The sequence below is a fragment of the Ascaphus truei genome, unplaced genomic scaffold (genome assembly GCF_040206685.1).
Source record: "Ascaphus truei isolate aAscTru1 unplaced genomic scaffold, aAscTru1.hap1 HAP1_SCAFFOLD_1255, whole genome shotgun sequence".
NCBI lineage: Eukaryota > Metazoa > Chordata > Amphibia > Anura > Ascaphidae > Ascaphus > Ascaphus truei.
Window position 1 is genome coordinate 59,033 of NW_027454128.1, and position 20,984 is coordinate 80,016.

Below are 20,984 nucleotides of genomic sequence, written 5' to 3' on the forward strand. Positions count from 1 at the left end.
ATGTCAAAAAGGTAAATTTCACCCAACTACCAGAACACAAACATCCTGGATCCATGCTGTAACAGCCTTAGTATCTGTTAAGTTTGACGTCCATATCCATCCACAGAGCTTGTCCTCTATCGTTGACTGAAGGCTGGGGCTTCTTCTATAAAAGGCTCAGCTGGGACTCAGGAAACTATACCTCCTCTGAACACTCTGAGGTTTGGTACCTTGTGACTGAACGGCGGGCAAAATGGGGACTTTTAGGGGGATATGGATACCTATATTTGCCCTCATAACAGTTCTTACCTGTCTCCGGATACAAGGTAAGCACTCAATTTCTATAGTCATGAAGACAAAAAGGGTAAGAGAAAGGGTATGTTTCTCTAAGGTAGACACAATTTGATATACCACATTTTATTTTATTATACATGTATTTCTCTGTATGGATTAGGAATTGTATGTAGACCCATCTCTATCAATTACCTTATTGGTTTCCCCTCAGAGGTGTAGTTATTGTTTATTGTATCCCAGTGAATGTTAATCCATTTCCAAGTCTAGCCATAGACAGTATTGTAATAGATTATATTACAAAGGCCAGCAGGTTACCTGCCATCACTACGCGCTCTCTCCGAGGACTAGTATAATTCCGTAACCCACAAATCAATTAGCTGTTTGTCAAAGATTGTCCTTACACTATATGTGGCACTTTCTGTTTGATTATTATTTTTAGCAACATTTTTTCATTTTCCCCCCGTGAAGCTGTACAGGGGAATCTGAACATGCAAGATGCTTCCTTTAAGCCGTCAAGTACAAACCCGTCTCAGAAGCTGGATAAACCTGGTAAGACAGTCCGTCTTCACTGATAAAATGATGAATGCATGTAGCAGTTTCCCACTAAAGAAGATGAGAGCAAAGGAAATCAATTTAAAGAAATGCATGGAATTAGCACAAATAAAATTCCTCTAGGTTTATAAAACATGGCATAAGTATAGTGTACATGATCCTGGAATCAGGAGAGGTCCCCCCCCCCACACCCCTCCTTTCCCATAAATAATACCAACACCAGTTTAGGAGGAAAGGCCACATCTTAAATGATAACCAAAAAATAAACAAACATACCACGTAAAGGGGAATTGCCTGGCAAAGCCTGCCCAAAATCCAAAGGGTACGGATCCCGTGCCCCAACAACAGCTACAGTCTGCCGACCCAACCTGGTCTCCAAAGGACCTCCAAACGTGGAACTGCCTTTCAAGCCCGCCGACCCAGCCAAGCCTGGAGCATCTTGTCAACCCGCCATATAGTCATCCTTCAAAAATGGGCAAACCGTTCTGTTCTAGGACCAAATATATTTTATTAATGCCAAATATACTGCTGCTGTGACGAAATAGCACTTACAGTGTCCCACCATAAACAACTGCCAACAATATACAGTGTAATACATTATAACAGAAAAATACAATTCATCGACCCCAGAAGCATTGCCTTATAGGGAGGGAGGGAAGGAGGACCAAAGGCGAAGGAAGAGGGACATTCAGGAATTCCTTTTCATGCGATAGCACGAGATCTGCGCTATCACACCGTACAGAATAAGCCCCATGGTGTATTTCTACTGTTGGGTGGAGAACCATAAATGTATTGCAAATAATCTGAGTGACACTATTACAGATAGGGACAAGGAAAGTCTTACCATTGTGCAGATAGATTGGTTTGAACAGATGTTCATACTTTTCAACAATTACCTGTGGAATACAATATTTGCCCAAATTAAAAATACGTGCCAGGTGCTTCAAGTTTAATGATATAATTACCGTCTAGCAGATATGCTATATAAGGATTCTGGAAATAAGTCACAATTATGCTTTATTTGTGGTCATCCAAGACATTTGATCTGCACCATAAGTCTGATGATCTCCAATTCTGCACTAATGGTCTTGCACAAATTCTAATCAACACATTTTGCATGCAGTGAATTGCTGATTGTAAGTTTTTATTATTAGAGAGCCTTTGGAAAGTGAGAGTTTGGATCATGTAAATGTGCAATATGGGGGCTTGAATTTGTGTCCCTTTCTCCTTACAGGTCAAAAGTTTGTGTCTGGACATCCTGCTGTGAACAATGATGATTATGGTTTGTGCACTTTAATTCTATCTGTGCTATTTAGGTTTCAAAATGTGTTCATTTAAATTCAACTAGTACTTAACTGTAACTTGTATTAAAACAATTTTTTTCCAGTTTAAAGAATACATTGCAACAAATTATAAACCAAAATTGTGCAACGCAACGAAAACATGACTTCTGTCCTTACATGGAAGCAACATTGTTTTTTCGCAATAAACAGATATAGCAGATGCTATTACCCGCTTTATCGAGAAATAACACCCTAAATAATACTGTAAATAAGGCATCGGTTGCTATCTCCTTAGTCATTGTTTTGAACTGCTAGGCATTGTTTTGAACTGAACAGCTGTTAAAGAACGCGCTAGTGTTAACACAACACGTTAATGAGTGCAATAACAGCTTCATTAGCACTCCCAAATAGAAATCTCTAATAGAAATCTCCCACTCCAAAGGTGATGATGACTATTACGATGACAGTCAAGATGACGAATTTCAAGCTGCTGAAGAAGTGGAGCAGGCTGACAACTCGTGGTATCATCAGCAACGAAATGATTATGACAAAAGTAAGTTGACAGTTTTGTTTTTCTTCTTTTGGTTTCCATTTTTGTCTTGATGGACCATCCTTGAATCCTAACCCTAAACTCCTCCTCCTCCTTTCCGATAGCCATCATGGATGGTTACTATTTTCAACTCTAGCATTTACAAAAGTTTAGTGTTTGGATTTTATGGGAAATGTGTTCTCACCTAATTTGCTATGTTCTATCTGCAGATAAACCTGCAGAAGCTTCAAAGCTGACGTTTATTGCACCGACAACAGCTCCAGTAATAAGAAGTAAGTGAGTTTAGGCGTGGTAGAGGATAGGGATGTGAGATACTGTAGCTGAATAAGAAACTAATAAACAAATAATGAAATAATTTGTGGATCAAACGCAAAGGTTATTAGGAGCTACTATAGATTCCACCTTCATGCATGTGCCACCATATGATTCAGAGGGATATAAGGGACACTTTCTAAGGATCAACTGTTTGACTTACAGAGAGTGCGACTGCTCACAATGGACGAGTTTGTAGTACCTGGGGTAACTCCTACTACAAGACATTCGATGGAGACATCTTCCACTACCCGGGGAAATGCAACTACTTGTTTGCTTCAAACTGCAAAAGCAACTTTGAAGAATTTAACATTCAGATCAGGCGTTCCATTGTGAAGAACCTTCCCACCATCAGTCACATCATTATGAAGATCGACGGAACCTCTATTGAATTGACCAGTGACAAAATTACCTTCAATGGCCACCCGTGAGTTGCTTCTTGTTATTTAGTGTGCCACTCATCTAATTGTGCAAATAGTGGATGAGAAGTGGACCACTTTTGTGTTGGTGACTGTTGAGAAATGTTAACCATGACATACAAAAAGGACAGGGGTCCCAAAGGCGATTTATTCACCTTTGTTTAGGATCTACCCTCTATTGCGAATGAAGTGACGTCTTCTTCAACAGACACGGTTTTGATTCACCTGTAACTACTGTACATCCCAGAGCGATTTTCGTGGCCAAATAACTCCTACTTTGGATACTTCTAATTTCATACTAGTTGTTTAGACAGCTACAGTACGTGCAGAGAAACTCACTTGTGAGTTAATGTAATGTTAATGCATATGGTACAGATGATAAAAGCTTGCAAAAGGTTGAAATATAATAATTTGTTCATCTTTAAATGCACCTAAAATTACATTACAATCAGCACGTGGCCCTTCAATTTCTACATGTTTTTCTGATTTCACCATTTGCAGAACTACAGTAGTTGAAGACCCCTTTGGTAGGCTATCTGCCCTTGCCAGGTGTCTAAGCAACTAAATGCAATATTTCACACCTACCCTTACCTTTAGGCTAAGGTAATACAAATATGGTACAGATGCTATACTGTACGTAAATGTTCACATTGTTATTTTCCTATGAAATAAAATCATTTTAAATTGCATTACAATACTCATTCGTACCTCTGGGAAAAGAAGTTTAAAGAGCACTAACATTTCTTTATGAATATATATATGTTCTCTCATTAGCATTCAACGTGTTATTGCTTAAGATAGCATAAAATATAGTTATGAATGGTAAATATGTTGTATTACTCTTTTTTCTGAAATCATGTTGTTATTCCTTCACAGGATACAACTGCCATACACTTTCTCAGGAGTCCAGGTGGATAGGAGTGGAATATACATCAGAGTCATTTCCAAATTGGGCCTGGAATTTATGTGGAATGAAGATGAGTCCATCTTGGTAACTGTCACCAAATACCATGCCAATGGAATCCAGTGCTGTACCAAACTATCCCCTGCTGTTCCTTCCTGAAAAACAAACTTGTATCTTGATTTTCATGACACTTTGTATGCAGTGAAATATCCTAAGTAGTCATGATGAGCTATAATATGTCTTATCATAATGCAATGGGGCATCATTTTATTAAACGTTCTTTTCTTCTTTTAGTTGGAACTGGATAAGAAATTTGCCAACCAGACCTGTGGTCTTTGTGGGGACTTCAATGGAATTCCAATTTTCAATGAATTTATTACAAACAGTAAGACAATTTCCATGTTGGGTTTGAGAAAGCATATAAATAATCATCAAGGAAACTAACAGCTACTGTATGTGGTTTCTTGCAGAAGTGAAAATGAGTGACATTCAGTATGGGAACATGCAGAAGATGAATGGACCGACAGAAATGTGTCAAGATCTGACCGTGGCCCCACAAAACAACTGTACAGACTCTGTAAGTATAACAGTATCATACTGTACAGAGTCTATTTGTGAATAATCACAACATTCAATTCTATTTAACAGTATTTCCAATTCCCCATTATATCAGTGGTACAAAGCTCAATTTCCCCCCTTTGCAAATGAGGCAAAACTCCCTCAAAGCTTGAAGTTGAAGAACAGTATGTGACAATATATTTTGGAATAGGACATGGTTGTAGACTAGATCTTGCTATAATTGACTGGTCTGTTAACTTTTACTGTTGTGCTCCCATATTATATTTTCCTGCTCTCGTAACAATGTCCTCACCTTATCCTTCTTGTGTAAATTATTTAACAGAGGAGATTATGTGAGGTGATCCTGACCAACTCCGCATTTTTACCCTGTAACCGGATTGTGGATCCAGCTCTCTACATAGACGCTTGCGTGCAGGACTTGTGTCGATGTGCAGGGAATGCATCTGGCTTCTGCCTGTGTAACACCTTCACTGAGTACTCACGTCAGTGCGCTCATGCCGGAGGGAGCCCTAGTAACTGGAGAACCTCCAAACTGTGCCGTGAGTTATACAGATCCTTAATCTCATTACTCATCTGTCTATAGAAGACCGGTAGACAATGACATTATTTCTATTTATTGGATATTTTGTGGTATTTACTGTATTATGGATTCTATAACAAACCACAGGAAGCGGGAGATTCACTAAATGCTGATGTGAGTATCGTACCTTTATCTAGGGCTACATAGTTATATAGATGAAGTTGAAAAAAGACATATATCCATCAAGTTCAACCTACAGTACTGTATGCTAAATTTAGATGACAGCTACTTATCCTATATGAGTATTTCAAGTATATTGATCCAGAGGAAGGATAACAAAAAAAAAAAAAAACAGTGACATTTCATCTAATGATATCTCATAAGGGGAAAAATAAATTCCTTCCTGACCACAAATATTGGCAGTCAGATTACTCCCTGGATCAACATCCTTCCCATGTTTACTTATTTGGTATATCTCTATGTATCAAGGTAATTGCGGTGAGAAACCTGTACATTTTCATCTTGTACTTACAGTACATATCAAAGTACTTTGCTCTACTTTTGTCCCAACTGCCCTACAGTAGTTAGCAACTTGGGGAGTGACTGTAGGGGAGGAATTACATGGTGCACATATTATCATGAGATACTGTATATCCTAATCTCGGGTCTCTTTGCGTCATTCTCTTTCCATTGTATTTGGAACAAAGAATCTGCCAGGCTGCAGCTATAGTGGCTTATGTCTTTCATGTGCCGCAACTCTGTTTAAAAACACAGAGCAGTGCGTCAAAACACATTTTTCTCTACATTGATGCATAGACCCACTTGGCGTTAACTGCCATTGAAGTCAATGGCAGTTAACACTGGATTGCTGTGTAAAACCCCAAATTGGTACGTTGGGGAATCCGGCATTAAAGTAATAAGTCTCTAGTTTATAGAACATGCAGAGTATGCTGTAGGAATTATAGATACGGTCTTACAAAGTTAAACAGCTTCATGTGGGGTCTACAGCTTACACAAAGAAACATCAAAAGGTATTTTTATTTGTTTATTCCAGCTTTAAAATGTAATTACAACATGGAGTACAATGAATGTGGGAGCGCATGTCCAAACACCTGCTCCAACTCTGAGCGCTCACTGGTCTGTGAGAACCATTGCATTGATGGGTGCTTCTGTCCTGCAGGTAACGTTTTCTCTGACACTAAAACAACTGATTGCAGATGATTATAAACAGGTTACATTTTTGGTTTCAAAAGCTCATGTAAAATTGCAAATACTTCACATGTTTCTGAGGTTCAAATAAAAAACATCAAATGATGTGAATAGTTAAGCGATATACATTATAATTTTCCTTTAAACATTTGTGTGACATTATTTACGTTCTTTTATGTTGCAGGAACCGTATTTGATGACATCAACAACTCTGGCTGTGTCCCCAAGCATCAGTGCTCTTGTACATACAATGGAGAAGTCTATAAGGCAGGCAAGGGATATTCTGCCCAATGCCAATCATGGTAAACTGTCTTTGCCTTTTTATTTGAGTAGTCTGAACCCATCCCTAGAAATAGTAGAAGTAATTTTGTCGCCTACATCCGGCCTTCCCAAGCTTTTAGATAGTATTATTTCATTTCTTTTGTGACTTACCAATGGCGCCTTTTGGAATTGGCTCTATTCTATTGGTAGAATGAGTGCCGATGCTTTGGCATAGAACAATGTAGACCAACTGCATCCCATTGCGTAGGAAAGACAGCATGGCAATTCAACAATCGTTGAGGGCTTCCTATTAATTTCATACCTAACCACACTTGGCATTGCTTATACGTTATGTGGAACCACAATTTGAGGGATTTCTAGATCCTATTCTCCCACAACAACATTACAGTATATTTCCCTTTTTATAAGAAAATAAATAACTATGAAGCAATGTCAGTAAATTCCTGCCATAATACTAATATTTATCTCTAGCACCTGTTCTGGAGGGAAATGGATCTGTGTTGAAAAAGCTTGCATGGGGACCTGTGCCATCGAGGGAGGATCACATATCACCTCCTTTGATGCTACTCGTTACACCTTCCATGGAGACTGCAGCTATGTGCTCTCAAAGGTAAGCAGATGATAATATTTTGATGTTCTAAGAGATCAAGACTATAAACTGTCCAACGATAAGACAAGCAGACTAAATTCTTAATTTTTTTTTGTACTGGTGGTGCAGGGCATTTTCTGACCCTTTATATGTTGGACAACTTATATTCTTTAAGGACAAGCATGTCACTTCTTAGACTTGATGGCCATTCATTTTGTTTCATTCCTTTTATTCAGACCTGTGACGGAAACAAATTCAGCGTTCTGGGAGAACTGCGCCAATGCGGCTTGACAAACACTGAGACATGTTTAAAGAGTATCACCCTCAATTTGAATGATGGAAAGGATGTAAGTGCACCAGGAAGCAGAGTGAGATCTATAATGCTTTAGCTACAAGTAAACTAACAATAACGGTCACTCAATCCTTTTGTTTGGCACAGTTTTTATTCCTCTACCTTACACCATTATTTTACTCTATCTCACCAGCTTATCTACATTAAATCTGGTGGCAGTATCTTTGTGAACTCAATCTACACCCAGCTGCCAGTCTCATCGGGTAAGTTGGGCCTGTTCTATGTGGAAGCCAGACACTGTATGGCCACTGTAGTCAGCTCCTCTCCGAAGACAGGATTTCTTTTGCACATATCTTAATGGATCTCAGATGCTGTTCTCTAATCATTGGATCCAATATTTAAAAGACTTGGCCTCTTAGCTGTAACAATGGTGGTTCCAGGGTAATACACCAAGTAAGATAAATTGTAGCTTAGCACAATGCTGCTCATCCTAACAATTTTTTGTTGTCCACAGCCAGTGTCACCATCTTCAAGCCTTCAACATTCTTCATCATTGTGCAGACTAAAATCGGCATTCAGCTTCAGATCCAGCTGGTTCCTACTATGCAGATCTATATTACTGTGGATCCATCTTTCAAGAATCACGTCTGCGGTACGGATCTTTACTTTCACTGTCATGTTTTAATCCATAACATATGTTTTTTGATGCAACTGAATGAATTAAAAAAAATAACCCGAGACATGCCAAGCATATTGCGAGGTTGAAAATTTGTATTGACAATGCATTGACTTCATGCTCTGTTTCTCTGTAGGTAAATTAATTTCACCTCTATGTGCTCCTCCATTCACAGGTCTCTGTGGCAATTTCAACAACATTCAAGCTGATGACTTTAGAGTTCTTAGTGGGGTGATTGAAGGGACTGGCTCATCCTTTGCCAACACCTGGAAGACCCAGGCTGACTGTCCAAATGTCAAAAACAGCTTTGAGAATCCATGCTCACTCAGTATTGAAAATGGTAGGTCAGCCTTCAAATTCAAACATGCGATAAATACATTTCAAACACGTGGAAAGAGGCTAAGGGTGGAAGGGATAGATTGCAAAAAACATTTACGTGGTGAAATTAAGCATATAACAAGTTATACAGTAGTTTGATCAATTGTTTCTTTTTTGGGGGAACATATGAATTAATTTACTATCTTTACACATAAAACGTGTATGATTTTTCTCTGTCCCCCTATCACAGATCATGGGTAGACTTTGTATTTTATTCACATTATTATTATTCCTTCTCAGATATCGATGATGTTTTTTTTTGTTTTATAATAAATGTAGACCGCCCAGGTAAATGTTGTACTAACTCCAACATGCCTTGTCTACAGAGCAATACGCCACACACTGGTGCGCAATGGTATCTGACACGAAAGGACCCTTCGCTGAGTGTCATCAGAAAGTGAATCCTGCTGTCTACCAGAAGGTAAGATATGCCTCTCTATACCTCTTTATTAAAAACCTGATTCGGCTTTTGAAAGAATGTTTGCTGACGAGAGGTAAAAGGAAGATGGACAACAAGATTTTTCTCAATAATCCTATTGACCGGTTGTATCAGTGACGAGAAAGGAAAATGTGTCACGTTATATTTTCTGTTGGTGATGAATATATACATTGCCAGTGGATATGTGTGTGTTATATCATACAACAAGCGTTCAGGTTGGGGCGTTAACAAAAACAGCAGATGGCAAGGTTTTAATGACAGTGTTATAACATCGTCAGTTCTCAGGTGCTGCATGTACAGATCTCTAATAAAGTCTGTGTCTTTGTATCTCTCCAGAACTGTATGTTTGATACTTGCAACTGTGCTAAAAGTGAGGAGTGCATGTGTGCAGCGCTCTCGTCCTACGTCCATGCCTGCTCTAAGGCAGGAGTCATGCTAAAGGGATGGAGAACGAATGTCTGCAGTAAGTTTCTGAGATATTATTGTTCTACTTACGGAGAGCAGATTTTCAGAACAATTGACTAATTAAACCTCTTTTGTTGGGTAGAGATCATGTAATATTGTTATAGTCTAGTAGGGATCTCATCTTCTTATCTCTGCAAATGCTGCCCTGTTCTTTCTAGAAAGTAGATTGAACATTAGCCTCTGTGTCTCTAGAACAAAATACATGTAAGCTTAGCCATATCACCACACACTGAATATATTGTGCGTCAAGTAATGTAGAAACAATTTGACAAGAACGTTGAGTTCCTCTTGAAGAGCTTCTAATCTAAGAATTATCTGGAGGAGTAGGAGACAGTAAACAATGTGCATGTGTCTTGGGAAATAATCTAGCACATAGTCTAAACCCGTCTCTATGTTTAAACCCTAGAATCATACACCACAACCTGCCCAAAGTCCCTATCGTACAGCTACGTCGTCAGCACCTGCCAGCCCACCTGCCGCTCCCTCAGTGAGCCTGACATCACTTGTGACATATCCTTTGTCCCCATTGATGGCTGCATCTGTCAGAATGGAACTTACCTTGATGACAGCGGAAAGTGTGTTCTTCCTTCTTCCTGTCCTTGTTTCTATAAGGGAACAGCGGTACCACCAGGAGAAGTAATCCACGAGAATAAGGCCATATGGTAAGCAAGTTTGTCTATGGAACTGTTCCACATTTCATGTACATTACAGTGAAATAAAACCTTCTGTACAGTATATTTCTATGTTATGGTTATACAGTATATAGTTTATGAGGCTAGAGTTACTGTGACTGTATTAGTCCTGAACTCCACTATTCCCGTCAATGCCTTTTATGGAACCACTATGAGAATTCTTCATAGTAGTTGTTGCAATTAACTTTTTAAGATTAAAAAAAGTCTCTCTTTCAGATGATATATTTTATTGTACCAATGTTTATTGTAATTCTGTATTATATTACAGCACCTGCACGCTGGGAAAACTGGACTGCATTGGAAAGCAACCTCAATCGAAAGGTAAAAGGATCCCTTCTTTACTTGCACCTTCTCCAAAAACAACTCTCTACATCTATACAGGCACACCCCGGTTTAAGGACACTCACTTTAATTACACTCGCGAGTAAGAACATATCGTCCAATAGGCAAATGGCAGCTCGCGCATGCTCCTGTCAGCACGTCCTCAACAGCAATACCGGCTCCCTACCTGTACCGAAGCTGTGCGCAAGCGGGGAGACTAAAGAGCCTGTTACAAATGCGTTATTTACATCAGTTATACATGTATATGAGGATTGCAGTACAGTGCATGCATCGTTAAGTGGAAAAAAGGTAGTGCTTCACTTTAAGTATATTTTCACTTTACATTCATGCTCCGGTCCCATTCCGTACGTTAATTTGGGTTATGCCTGTATCTAACACATAAAAAAAAGCAAAACAATTATCTTCAGCATGGTGGGCAATTATTCTGTCTGGTGGGCCACTTTGCAAGCTTGGTAAGCTTCGCGGGCCACACACTTTATTTAGGTCCTCTTCAGATCCCTTCTTCACCAGTTTCTTCCCCACATGCTCCCCTCCTCTCCAACTTCTCCCCATATGCTTCCCTCCTCACCAGCTTCTCCCCCCACATTCACCTCCTCAATAGCTTCTCCCCCACATACTTTTCTTCTCACCTGCACCTCCCCTACATACCCCCTCTTTATTTCGCTTACTCCCTTCACTGTTTCTTACCCCCTTCACTCCTCCCCTTCCTTTCTCTCACTCACTATCCTCCACTCTTCTTTCCCTCACTGTCCCCCCCTTCTCTTACTCTCCCACCTTCTCTCTCACTCTACCCCTCTCCGTTCTCTCACTACCAACAGTTTCTGCTGGTGTTCAGCAGAGAAGAAATAGTAGCAGAAAATCGCTAGTGAAAAGCGAGTAATAAACAATTTGTACTTTTAATGAGGCATGTTCATGTGCCGATATCAAGGCTCTTTCTTCAATAGTGCAAAACTGAGCAAATCCTTCAACAGTGATCTACTGCAAATTCTCACATGGGTTTACAATTGGTAACTCGTCATGAATGAATATTCAACTAAGCGTTTTATTCCAGTAAACACCTTAGTTCTTCTATCCTCTAGTGTGTGATGCCCCCATGATCTACTTTGACTGCACCAACAAAAACGCCGGCACAAAGGGATCAGAGTGCCAGAAGAGCTGCCAGACCCTTGACATGCACTGTGTAAGTTACCCTAAAGATGTGCAGAACCTCTTTATATGTTAAGAGAACCCATTTTTAACTTAAACAAACCCAAATGATTAGCTTATGCCCCCTTTAGTTGCTGACTTATTACCCATTTGACAAGTAGCTTACAACTGTTAAAAAAAGGTAGCAACTACCCCCTCCCACCCTGATAAACCTGCTATAGCCAGGAGTGCACAAACAATTGTTTGATAAGGGGGTGCTTTACAATACTTACACAATCAGTAACATACCTACATTACTATAATGTAAAATGTATTTTGAGTTCTGTGAATTGATGTTTTCTTCACACTACATGTGTTTCCTTGATTTTTGAAAGAAAACATTGTTTCTTGATGTGCCCAACAGTACAGTGCCCAATGTGTGTCCGGCTGCCTGTGCCCCAATGGACTGGTGGCTGATGGGAATGGAAGCTGCGTGCGTGAGGAACAGTGCCCATGCATACACAACAATGAAGTCTACAAACCAGGCTCTGAGATCCGAGTCCAATGCAACACCTGGTGAGAACTAGAAGGCATCACCCCAAACATCATTATTATTTGTTTTTATTTATAGAATAGGTCAGATAGTAATAGAATCCTTTGGCAAAAAAAGTGAAATATTACAGCGGAAAAAAAGCACTGTAAGACAGGATTGCAGTATTTATCTTTTTCATGCACAAGAACCATTTTCTTTCCCTCCAGTACCTGCAAAAACAGAATGTGGAAATGCACCAGTAACACGTGTCTGGGCACCTGTTCTGTATATGGAGATGGACACTACCTCACCTTTGACAGCAAGAGATTCAACTTCAATGGAGACTGTGAATATACCTTGGCTCAAGTAAATGCCGCTCGTTCTTTTCCCTTCAAGTGTAGATTACTTATATTGTATTTGATTTCTTAATAGTTTTAAAAAAAAACTGGTTTACATATCATTGTAAATACTAGTGTGAAATCCAGTCATTAATGTGTAACAGAGAAAGCCTGTAATATTCTACTCTACCATAACGCCTTTGAGCTACTTTTCTCATCCTGGTGTACGGGTATCTGTATGGACATCTCTGAACCTTGACCTGTGTTCTTCTAATCCCAGGACTTCTGCAAAGGTGACGCCAAAGGCACTTTCCGAGTCATCACCGAGAACATCCCATGTGGTACCACAGGGACCACCTGTTCCAAATCAATTAAGATCTTTCTGGGAGTAAGTATTATCTGTGAACATAACCCTTTAGACAGAGTGGCCTTTTTTTTTAACATATGATATACATTTTACAATTTTTTTTTTAATATTACTTTGATTACCAAGCTTCCTTTATAACTTAAAGGTGAAATGTTGTTTCTTATAAGGCTTCTCAAATCACATTTTATTTTTTTTCCAGAACAATGAGCTGATACTTGGGGAGGATAAATTTGAGGTGGTAAAAAGGGATGTTGGAGAATATATACCATACAAGGTGCATCAAATGGGCATCTACATGGTAATTGAAGCATTGAATGGACTGGTTGTGGTGTGGGACAAGAAGACAAGTATCTTTATCAAGCTGGAGCCAAGTTTCCAGGTAAGGCTCAGTGAAACCAAGATAGTGATGCAGGGATGGAATAGTGATTACATAATGAGAATTATAGCATATTGCATCTGCACTTTCTCAGGTAATTGGTGAACAAACAATATTTCAGAGATTTCTAAGTGTTCACAAAGCAAATTTGAAGACATTTGCCTATTTTAGCTTTTTTCTTCACTATAAACATTACTGTACAATTTTATGATACAGATGTGGCTCAGTGAGTAAAGACACTGACTGACACTGATATTGTTGCAGGGGAACCTGGTTCAATTCCTGGTGTCGTCACCTTGGGCAAGTCATTTTATCTCCCTGTGCCCCCCCCCAAAAAAAATAGAGCAGTGCTTCCCAACACACTTTTCTCTATGTTGATGCATAGACCCCCAAAGAGAGAAATAGCTATTTCCAGAAAAATAATAAAAACAAATAGCGCTCTTTTGGCTAAAATGAACTATCTGACCTGTCAATATCAGTTTCCTAGTACGAGGAATACTTCTGTGCTGGTAGATTTAATATTTTGCCTTTTTTCCCCTTGTAGGGTAAAATCTGTGGGCTCTGTGGTAACTACGATGGAAATGCTGTCAATGATTTTACCACCAGAAGTCACTCTGTGGTCGGTGATGTGATTGAATTTGGTAACAGCTGGAAACTCTCCCCAAGCTGCCCAGATGCTGCGACTGTCCGGGATCCCTGTTCTACCAACCCATACAGGAAGGCATGGGCACAGAGACAGTGCAGCATCATCACTAGTGATGCATTCTCTACTTGTCATCCTCTGGTATGTAATTTACACCATGTAAATGGGGCCACATACAGAACTGGAAGCATAGATATGTAACTACAGGTAGTCCTCGTTATCCAACTTTTCACTTTACAATGAATGGCATATCCAACGCTTTGCAATGCAACCCTATGGGCCGTTTTTCGACGCCTGAATGCGTTATCCAATGCTCACCGCCACTGATTAACATGGGACTCACTTTACAATGGTTTCACTATCCAACGCTAATTCCAGAACGGATTCTGTTGGATAACCGAGGACTGCCTGTACTAAATACCCTATGGATGGTTTCAATATGTCCCCATTGTACTAACTCACTGTACTGGCTTCTCTTGAATTATCCTTACATTTTGCCTGACTACAGATGTAGCTGATGTGATTGCACATGTTATAACATGATTATCCATTACCCCTGCCATGAATTTATCCCGTTACTGCAACATAACGAGTGCAATAAAGTCTGGTACATCTGTACCTATTTTGTTATTCACAACATCACCACATCCTGCAGCATCTGTCTATTAATGTGTGTCCCCCTTACATTTCTTTATACAATCAAGATACGTTTTGATCGTCTACTTTTTATACTAACACTTTTCCTCTAACTTCCAACATTCTTTCCTGTCGTTCCCAGAATTTCTCCCTATAGTTAAATTCAAACCTCTTTTCTCAATTTATTTCCTTCATTTATTTTCTTGTATCTGACAATTTTCTGTTCTCATTCTTATCACATTTTTTGTTTGTTTATCTGTGTGGGCTTTTCTTTGTGCTGAGCAACTGTTATCTACATCTTTAGTTCTTTAGTATTGTGTATTAACTATATCAGATCCCAAATGCGCACAGTTGAATCTACAGTGCGCAAATGATGTTTACCATGTGGCATATTTAACAACTACTGTATTGGAATCAAACCCCATGTTTCTCCACTCGCAGGTAGACCCAGTTAAATATTATGATGCTTGTGTTAATGATGCCTGCTCCTGTGACACTGGTGGAGACTGCGAGTGCTTCTGTACCGCAGTAGCCTCATACGCCAAGATCTGTAGTGAAGCCGGAGTCTGTGTTAGTTGGAGAACTCCAACCATGTGCCGTGAGTATGAATTACTGGGGGGGAAAAAGCATGTGAAGCTCTAGAGACCTCAGTCAATGAAAAGGCCGGCAGTAGACTTAAGTAGTATCATTCGCTGTGTTCAGTTCTACCTCAGGACAGAAATATTTTATACTGTCTACAGTATGTGTTACCTTGACTGATGTTCATCCCAAATACGTTGTAATCTTTGATTTCCTTGTTTTTGGAGTCTTTCCTCTAATCTATTTTATGGAAGAGCACTCTTGCATTTTCTTTTATGTAACCTTTTATATAATTTTTATGTATAAATGATATTTTAATGTGATTTATAATGCACGCAGTAAAACACACAAATATTATGTTCAATGGGATGTATATACACAGATGAGGTAGAAAAAATACATTTATTAAATTCAAATTGGGTGAGATATTTATCCTGTAGGTATAGGTCTGTAGTAGGTCCAGAGGAAGGCAAACAAAACATTTCCAATTGTGTCATAGAAAAGTCTAATTACCGCCATATTCACTGGGACCTATTTATTTATAAATGGTTAGTGATCTTCATCTCATTTGCATATAGGTAAATTGGGTTAACTCAACATTATACTGTATAGCATTAGCAATACAAATAAGTGACAATTCATAGAAATCTATGGTTATGTATAGTAAAATTACTTTTTACGAAACCCTATGGCAGAAAATTATTTAACCGCCTTGCTGCTGGAGGCTACCAATGCATTACAAAGTGTGTGTAATATATATATATATGTATATATGTATATATATATATATATATATATATATATGAACAAAAGAAAAAGAAGCGCCAGCTCCATAGCATAATACTGTTGTAAAAAACACAAATTTATTAACATTACAGAGAGGCCGCCAGGACATGCACTCACTTCAATTCTTAAAAAACATTCATTTGAGACAATCTGTAAGCCTCCAGGAACTGTGTGGAGGGGAAGATGCAGCCAGGGTATAATCAGAGCAATGATGCTATGCTGAAGATGTATAAGGCAGATACTTATCAGTATAAGATGTCATCAGGAGTAGAGAGGGGAGGGATGATGTTGTCCACTTCAGTGGTGGTGTATCTGGTATCCAAAGAGCTGGCACTCGGGGCCTCGTGGCGCTTAAATGGACCCTTTTATTATCACAACAGGAATGTCCACACTAAACAGTATAGTGGCGTCGCCCAAGCAATGCAGTTAAAACTGCTACTCTCCTCTCACTCTGTATCCGTATATACATGTGTGTAATATATATACATATATATATATATATATATATATATATATATATATATATATATATATATATATATATATATATATATATATATATATTCTATGTAGGTAGGCAGAGAGACACCACTACTATCTGATCTATTTCAGACCTCTCCAGAATATTAGTCATTCATCTCCAGTTTTGTCAACAATTCTCCCTCAATTATTATTTTTCTGTAAATAGTTTTGTAAATGGCATACAGTAAATACTTGTATAGGATGTGAAAAAGCTCCAAATGTACATAATAGGACATCACATTTTCCCCATAATAGAAAACCAAAAGCAAAGAACCTTAGGCACAGCCAGAACCAAAAATGGCAAAACCAATGGGTCATGAGAAAGGTCCCATTGGGTACCGAAACATTGAGTCAATAGAGTTCACTTTTTTTCATATAGAAGTGCACCCTACCTTTACCCTTATTTTGTATTTTGTTTTGTACATGCCCTGTTCTGATTTTATATATACAGTATATAGAGCTCAACCCCGTTATAGTGCCATCCGCTACAATGCGGTCTCAGCGGGGCTCTGTGTTTTGTTTACGCGATCCCGGTTCTAACGCGGTCTCATTATGTGGACCCCGAGTACCGTGTTATATCGGGGTTCAGCTGTGTGTGTATATATATATATATATATATATATATATATATAGTCAGATAAGGCAGTTGGCACTCCAATAGGTGCTGGTTAGCCACAGGTGCACGTCCCATATAGAGAATGTAGTTATACGTTACCGTTCCAAGGATTGGTAAACAAGAGACAGCACTCAATGTTGAAAATCAAAGTGTATTAGTGAAAGCAAAAATACATCCAGAAACCCAACGTTTCGGTCCTACAGAATGGGACCTTCCTCAGGGGGATACAAAAAAAAAAAACTTTGCTATATATATATATATATAACAAACAAAGAATAGACTGCGCTCCTCAGGTGTAAAATCAGACTAATTACCAAATGATTGTATTAAATGGATATAGCAAAGGTGAATGGCAAAAGTGAATGCAACAGTATTATGGATGATTGACTCACACTAATAAAAATACATGCAATATGTTATAATAAAATGCTGAGTGCCAATGTTTAAAAAGCTGCTGTAAACACAAATATATGCCAGTGAACAATACAAATATAATAAAATGGCATGTGTTGGTAGTTATGACTACTGCACTAATGAATCCCTCCTGAATGATACTAAATGAATGATGAATGGAAAAATACAGAAAAAATGACACTAAGTGTGTCAAAGATAAAAATAAAAATAAAAAATGTGAAAAATGTAAAAATATATCAACCAAACCAAGGGTCCATGCTAGGATCTGGCTGCTCTCATCAAGGACCAACGAACTCCCAGAAATCTGTGAACAACAAGAAAAGAAAGCGCCCGATCCTAGTGCAGCATGAAAAAATACAATTTAATAAAAATGAATATGAATAAAACCAACAAATGCGAACTCACAAACACAGGATAAATAAATGCATATAATGAGTATACTCATTCGCCAACCGCCCACGTTGTGCCTTGGATGGCGCGCCCTCTCTCTGTCTGGGTTTTCTCAGCTCTGCTGAACCGACATCCAGCAGGGGATACAGGAAAAAGCTCACCACAATGTGACCCGGAAGTCCTCCACAATGTTAGTGTATCCGGATATGAGGTCTGTAGTCCGTGACCCCGCGATGCAGGGGCTGATCAGAGAAGTCTCTCTGCACTCCCAAAGGCAGTCCGTAATGAGGTGGGCAGTGAGGATAGAGTCAAAATATATATCACAGTGTGACAGCAGCTAAAAAACGCTCTTCTCTACGCGTTTCTTCACATAAAGTGATTTCATCCTGATGAAATCACTTTATGTGAAGAAACGCGTAGAGAAGAGCGTTTTTTAGCTGCTGTCACACTGTGATATATATTTTGACTCTATCCTCACTGCCCACCTCATTACGGACTGCCTTTGGGAGTGCAGAGAGACTTCTCTGATCAGCCCCTGCATCGCGGGGTCACGGACTACAGACCTCATATCCGGATACACTAACATTGTGGAGGACTTCCGGGTCACATTGTGGTGAGCTTTTTCCTGTATCCCCTGCTGGATGTCGGTTCAGCAGAGCTGAGAAAACCCAGACAGAGAGAGGGCGCGCCATCCAAGGCACAACGTGGGCGGTTGGCGAATGAGTATACTCATTATATGCATTTATTTATCCTGTGTTTGTGAGTTCGCATTTGTTGGTTTTATTCATATTCATTTTTATTAAATTGTATTTTTTCATGCTGCCCTAGGATCGGGCGCTTTCTTTTCTTGTTGTTCATATATATATATATACTCATATTCTTGAAAGATTTAATAATGCAATCATAATATTCTTATCTTATGTTGCGCTGTCAGTGTACACCGTACTTCTCTGTAGAGTGACTTGTCCAAGGTCACAAGTAGAGGTGACACTGGTTTTCAAACCAGGTTCCCCAATTTCAAAGTGAGTGACGTTACCACTGAGCTACTCCTTGTAATGCTATGAGGAAACCATATTTGAATGTTCTCTGTTATATGTTCTTTAACACTTTTAATATTCAGTTTAATCTCCTTCTCAAAACAGCTGTGTTCTGTGATTTCTACAACCGTCAAGGACAGTGCGAGTGGCACTACAAAGCATGTGGTGCTCCATGCATGAAGACCTGCAAGAACCCCAGTGGAACATGCTACCACAATCTTCCAGGCTTAGAAGGTAATAAATGCGATCCACTGTAAATACATCTATTACCAAGGACGAGACCTTAGCCACTGACCATGCTGTGCAAGCATTACTGTTGAATTCTAATGTATGTATAGATTAATACATGGGCATATGGAGAAGAGGTTTGTGAGGATTTACCATTTCTGTACACTCTCTTACATCTACGAACAATTGTATTGTTGGCCAAAAGGCATTACGACATAAGATGAATATTCATTAAATCCCTTAAAAGAACATCCTATAAAAAGGCTTGGGAGAACTCTTTTGACAGTAGCTTTCTTATGGTCCTTATTCTTAATCTGATCTATATAAGAATGGAAATCAGTAGTACTGTAGTTGTCCTTCTACCATCTCATTTTCACGGCCATTCATAATCAGAGAACAAATACTTTGCATGTGTGCTTTAATTCAAATGGTTGGTGGTACTACAAACATAACTTGTACAACTCTATGCCTTCTGTATGCAGGTTGCTACCCTAACTGCCCAGTGAACAGACCTTTCCTTGATGAAGACACAATGCAGTGTGTGTCAGCTTGCAACTGTTATGATGGATCCGGCAAAATGTACTTGCCTGGACAGGAGATGCCTAATGAAGAGACTACTTCTTGTAGGACGTGGTAAGAAAAGATTCTGCAGGGCATCATGATAACGATGCAGATACATACTTGACCTCCTACAACACATTAAGCAAAAGCCAGTAATTAAACCCATGGCCCATCAAATTTCACAACTCTTATGAAGGTTTCCTTATAACACTAGAAGCACAAAGTAGAAAATGTTTTCTTTCTATTTCATTATAATGGTACCTAAGATTAAGGGGAACTTTAACTAACCTGACTGAAATGTCTTTGTAATAAGTGGTGAAATTCCTTTCTTCTTGTTTTTCAAATACTGTAGATCCCTTTTTCTGGATTGAAAAAAAAAAATGAGTCCCTATCCCTCTTTATTCATAATCATCTAGCTACGATCTTGTTTTTCGTAAGACCTGTAATGTTAGCAACGTACAGATAGCATAATCTTTTCGAACATTGTGATACATTCGTGACATGAGCTCTGACAATGTCTCACTTGGAGCACGGATGGTAACCTCTGGAATTGTATTTCCTTATTTAAGTTTTACTTCTTCCATTGGTGAACATGTTGATGTTTCAGATCTACAAATATAAATTTAAAATGATTTATATCCATACACGTTATTTTTTTGATTTTTTTTAGCACTTGCACCAAAGAGGGCATGACATGCAAAACCCTTACAGGTAAGAGATCACAACAGTTCTGGATATGATACTATACTTCTTTTCAAACTCTATACATAGATGTGTGGATGATTCCTAGTATACTGTACATTGGTGTACGTATTTCTTTGCTGTTCTCAAAGTGCAATAAGTAATTGAATAGAACCCATACAAATGCCTGTGAGGGTTACTCAATTAGGTGGTGATAATCATAATGGTCATGATGGTCAACCTTGCACAGTGCTTTAGCACGACTTTTCCTTATTAGTACACCAAGTTTGCAAACATCCAAAAAATCCATTCAGGGAACCAGAAAACTCACTGTGGCTTTGTGTGTTCTCTACCATTCGTGAATTTCCCATTCACGAGTCTCCAAGGAATTCACTTA

At 38.9% G+C, this 20,984-nt stretch overlaps 1 protein-coding gene across 1 annotated transcript in view; it reads left to right on the forward strand.

Annotated features, from left to right (window-relative positions):
- Positions 1-229: 229 nt before the first annotated feature.
- The window catches only part of LOC142475498 (uncharacterized), a gene marked incomplete at its 3' end in the record, with an annotated part of 41,049 nt that continues 20,294 nt past the window's right edge, over positions 230-20,984 (forward strand). Inside the window, exons 1-31 of the mRNA XM_075581352.1 lie at positions 230-305; positions 742-822; positions 2,060-2,107; positions 2,551-2,661; positions 2,868-2,930; positions 3,136-3,397; positions 4,266-4,380; positions 4,588-4,678; positions 4,764-4,870; positions 5,195-5,411; positions 6,447-6,572; positions 6,786-6,903; positions 7,355-7,493; positions 7,709-7,819; positions 7,958-8,027; positions 8,279-8,416; positions 8,616-8,780; positions 9,145-9,239; positions 9,594-9,720; positions 10,129-10,384; positions 10,683-10,735; positions 11,836-11,936; positions 12,306-12,457; positions 12,641-12,779; positions 13,032-13,139; positions 13,318-13,497; positions 14,039-14,278; positions 15,215-15,371; positions 19,223-19,351; positions 19,828-19,978; positions 20,577-20,617. Coding sequence (XP_075437467.1) covers positions 233-305; positions 742-822; positions 2,060-2,107; positions 2,551-2,661; positions 2,868-2,930; positions 3,136-3,397; positions 4,266-4,380; positions 4,588-4,678; positions 4,764-4,870; positions 5,195-5,411; positions 6,447-6,572; positions 6,786-6,903; positions 7,355-7,493; positions 7,709-7,819; positions 7,958-8,027; positions 8,279-8,416; positions 8,616-8,780; positions 9,145-9,239; positions 9,594-9,720; positions 10,129-10,384; positions 10,683-10,735; positions 11,836-11,936; positions 12,306-12,457; positions 12,641-12,779; positions 13,032-13,139; positions 13,318-13,497; positions 14,039-14,278; positions 15,215-15,371; positions 19,223-19,351; positions 19,828-19,978; positions 20,577-20,617 — 3,964 coding nt within the window. The remainder of the gene's footprint in view (positions 306-741; positions 823-2,059; positions 2,108-2,550; positions 2,662-2,867; positions 2,931-3,135; positions 3,398-4,265; positions 4,381-4,587; positions 4,679-4,763; positions 4,871-5,194; positions 5,412-6,446; positions 6,573-6,785; positions 6,904-7,354; positions 7,494-7,708; positions 7,820-7,957; positions 8,028-8,278; positions 8,417-8,615; positions 8,781-9,144; positions 9,240-9,593; positions 9,721-10,128; positions 10,385-10,682; positions 10,736-11,835; positions 11,937-12,305; positions 12,458-12,640; positions 12,780-13,031; positions 13,140-13,317; positions 13,498-14,038; positions 14,279-15,214; positions 15,372-19,222; positions 19,352-19,827; positions 19,979-20,576; positions 20,618-20,984) is intronic.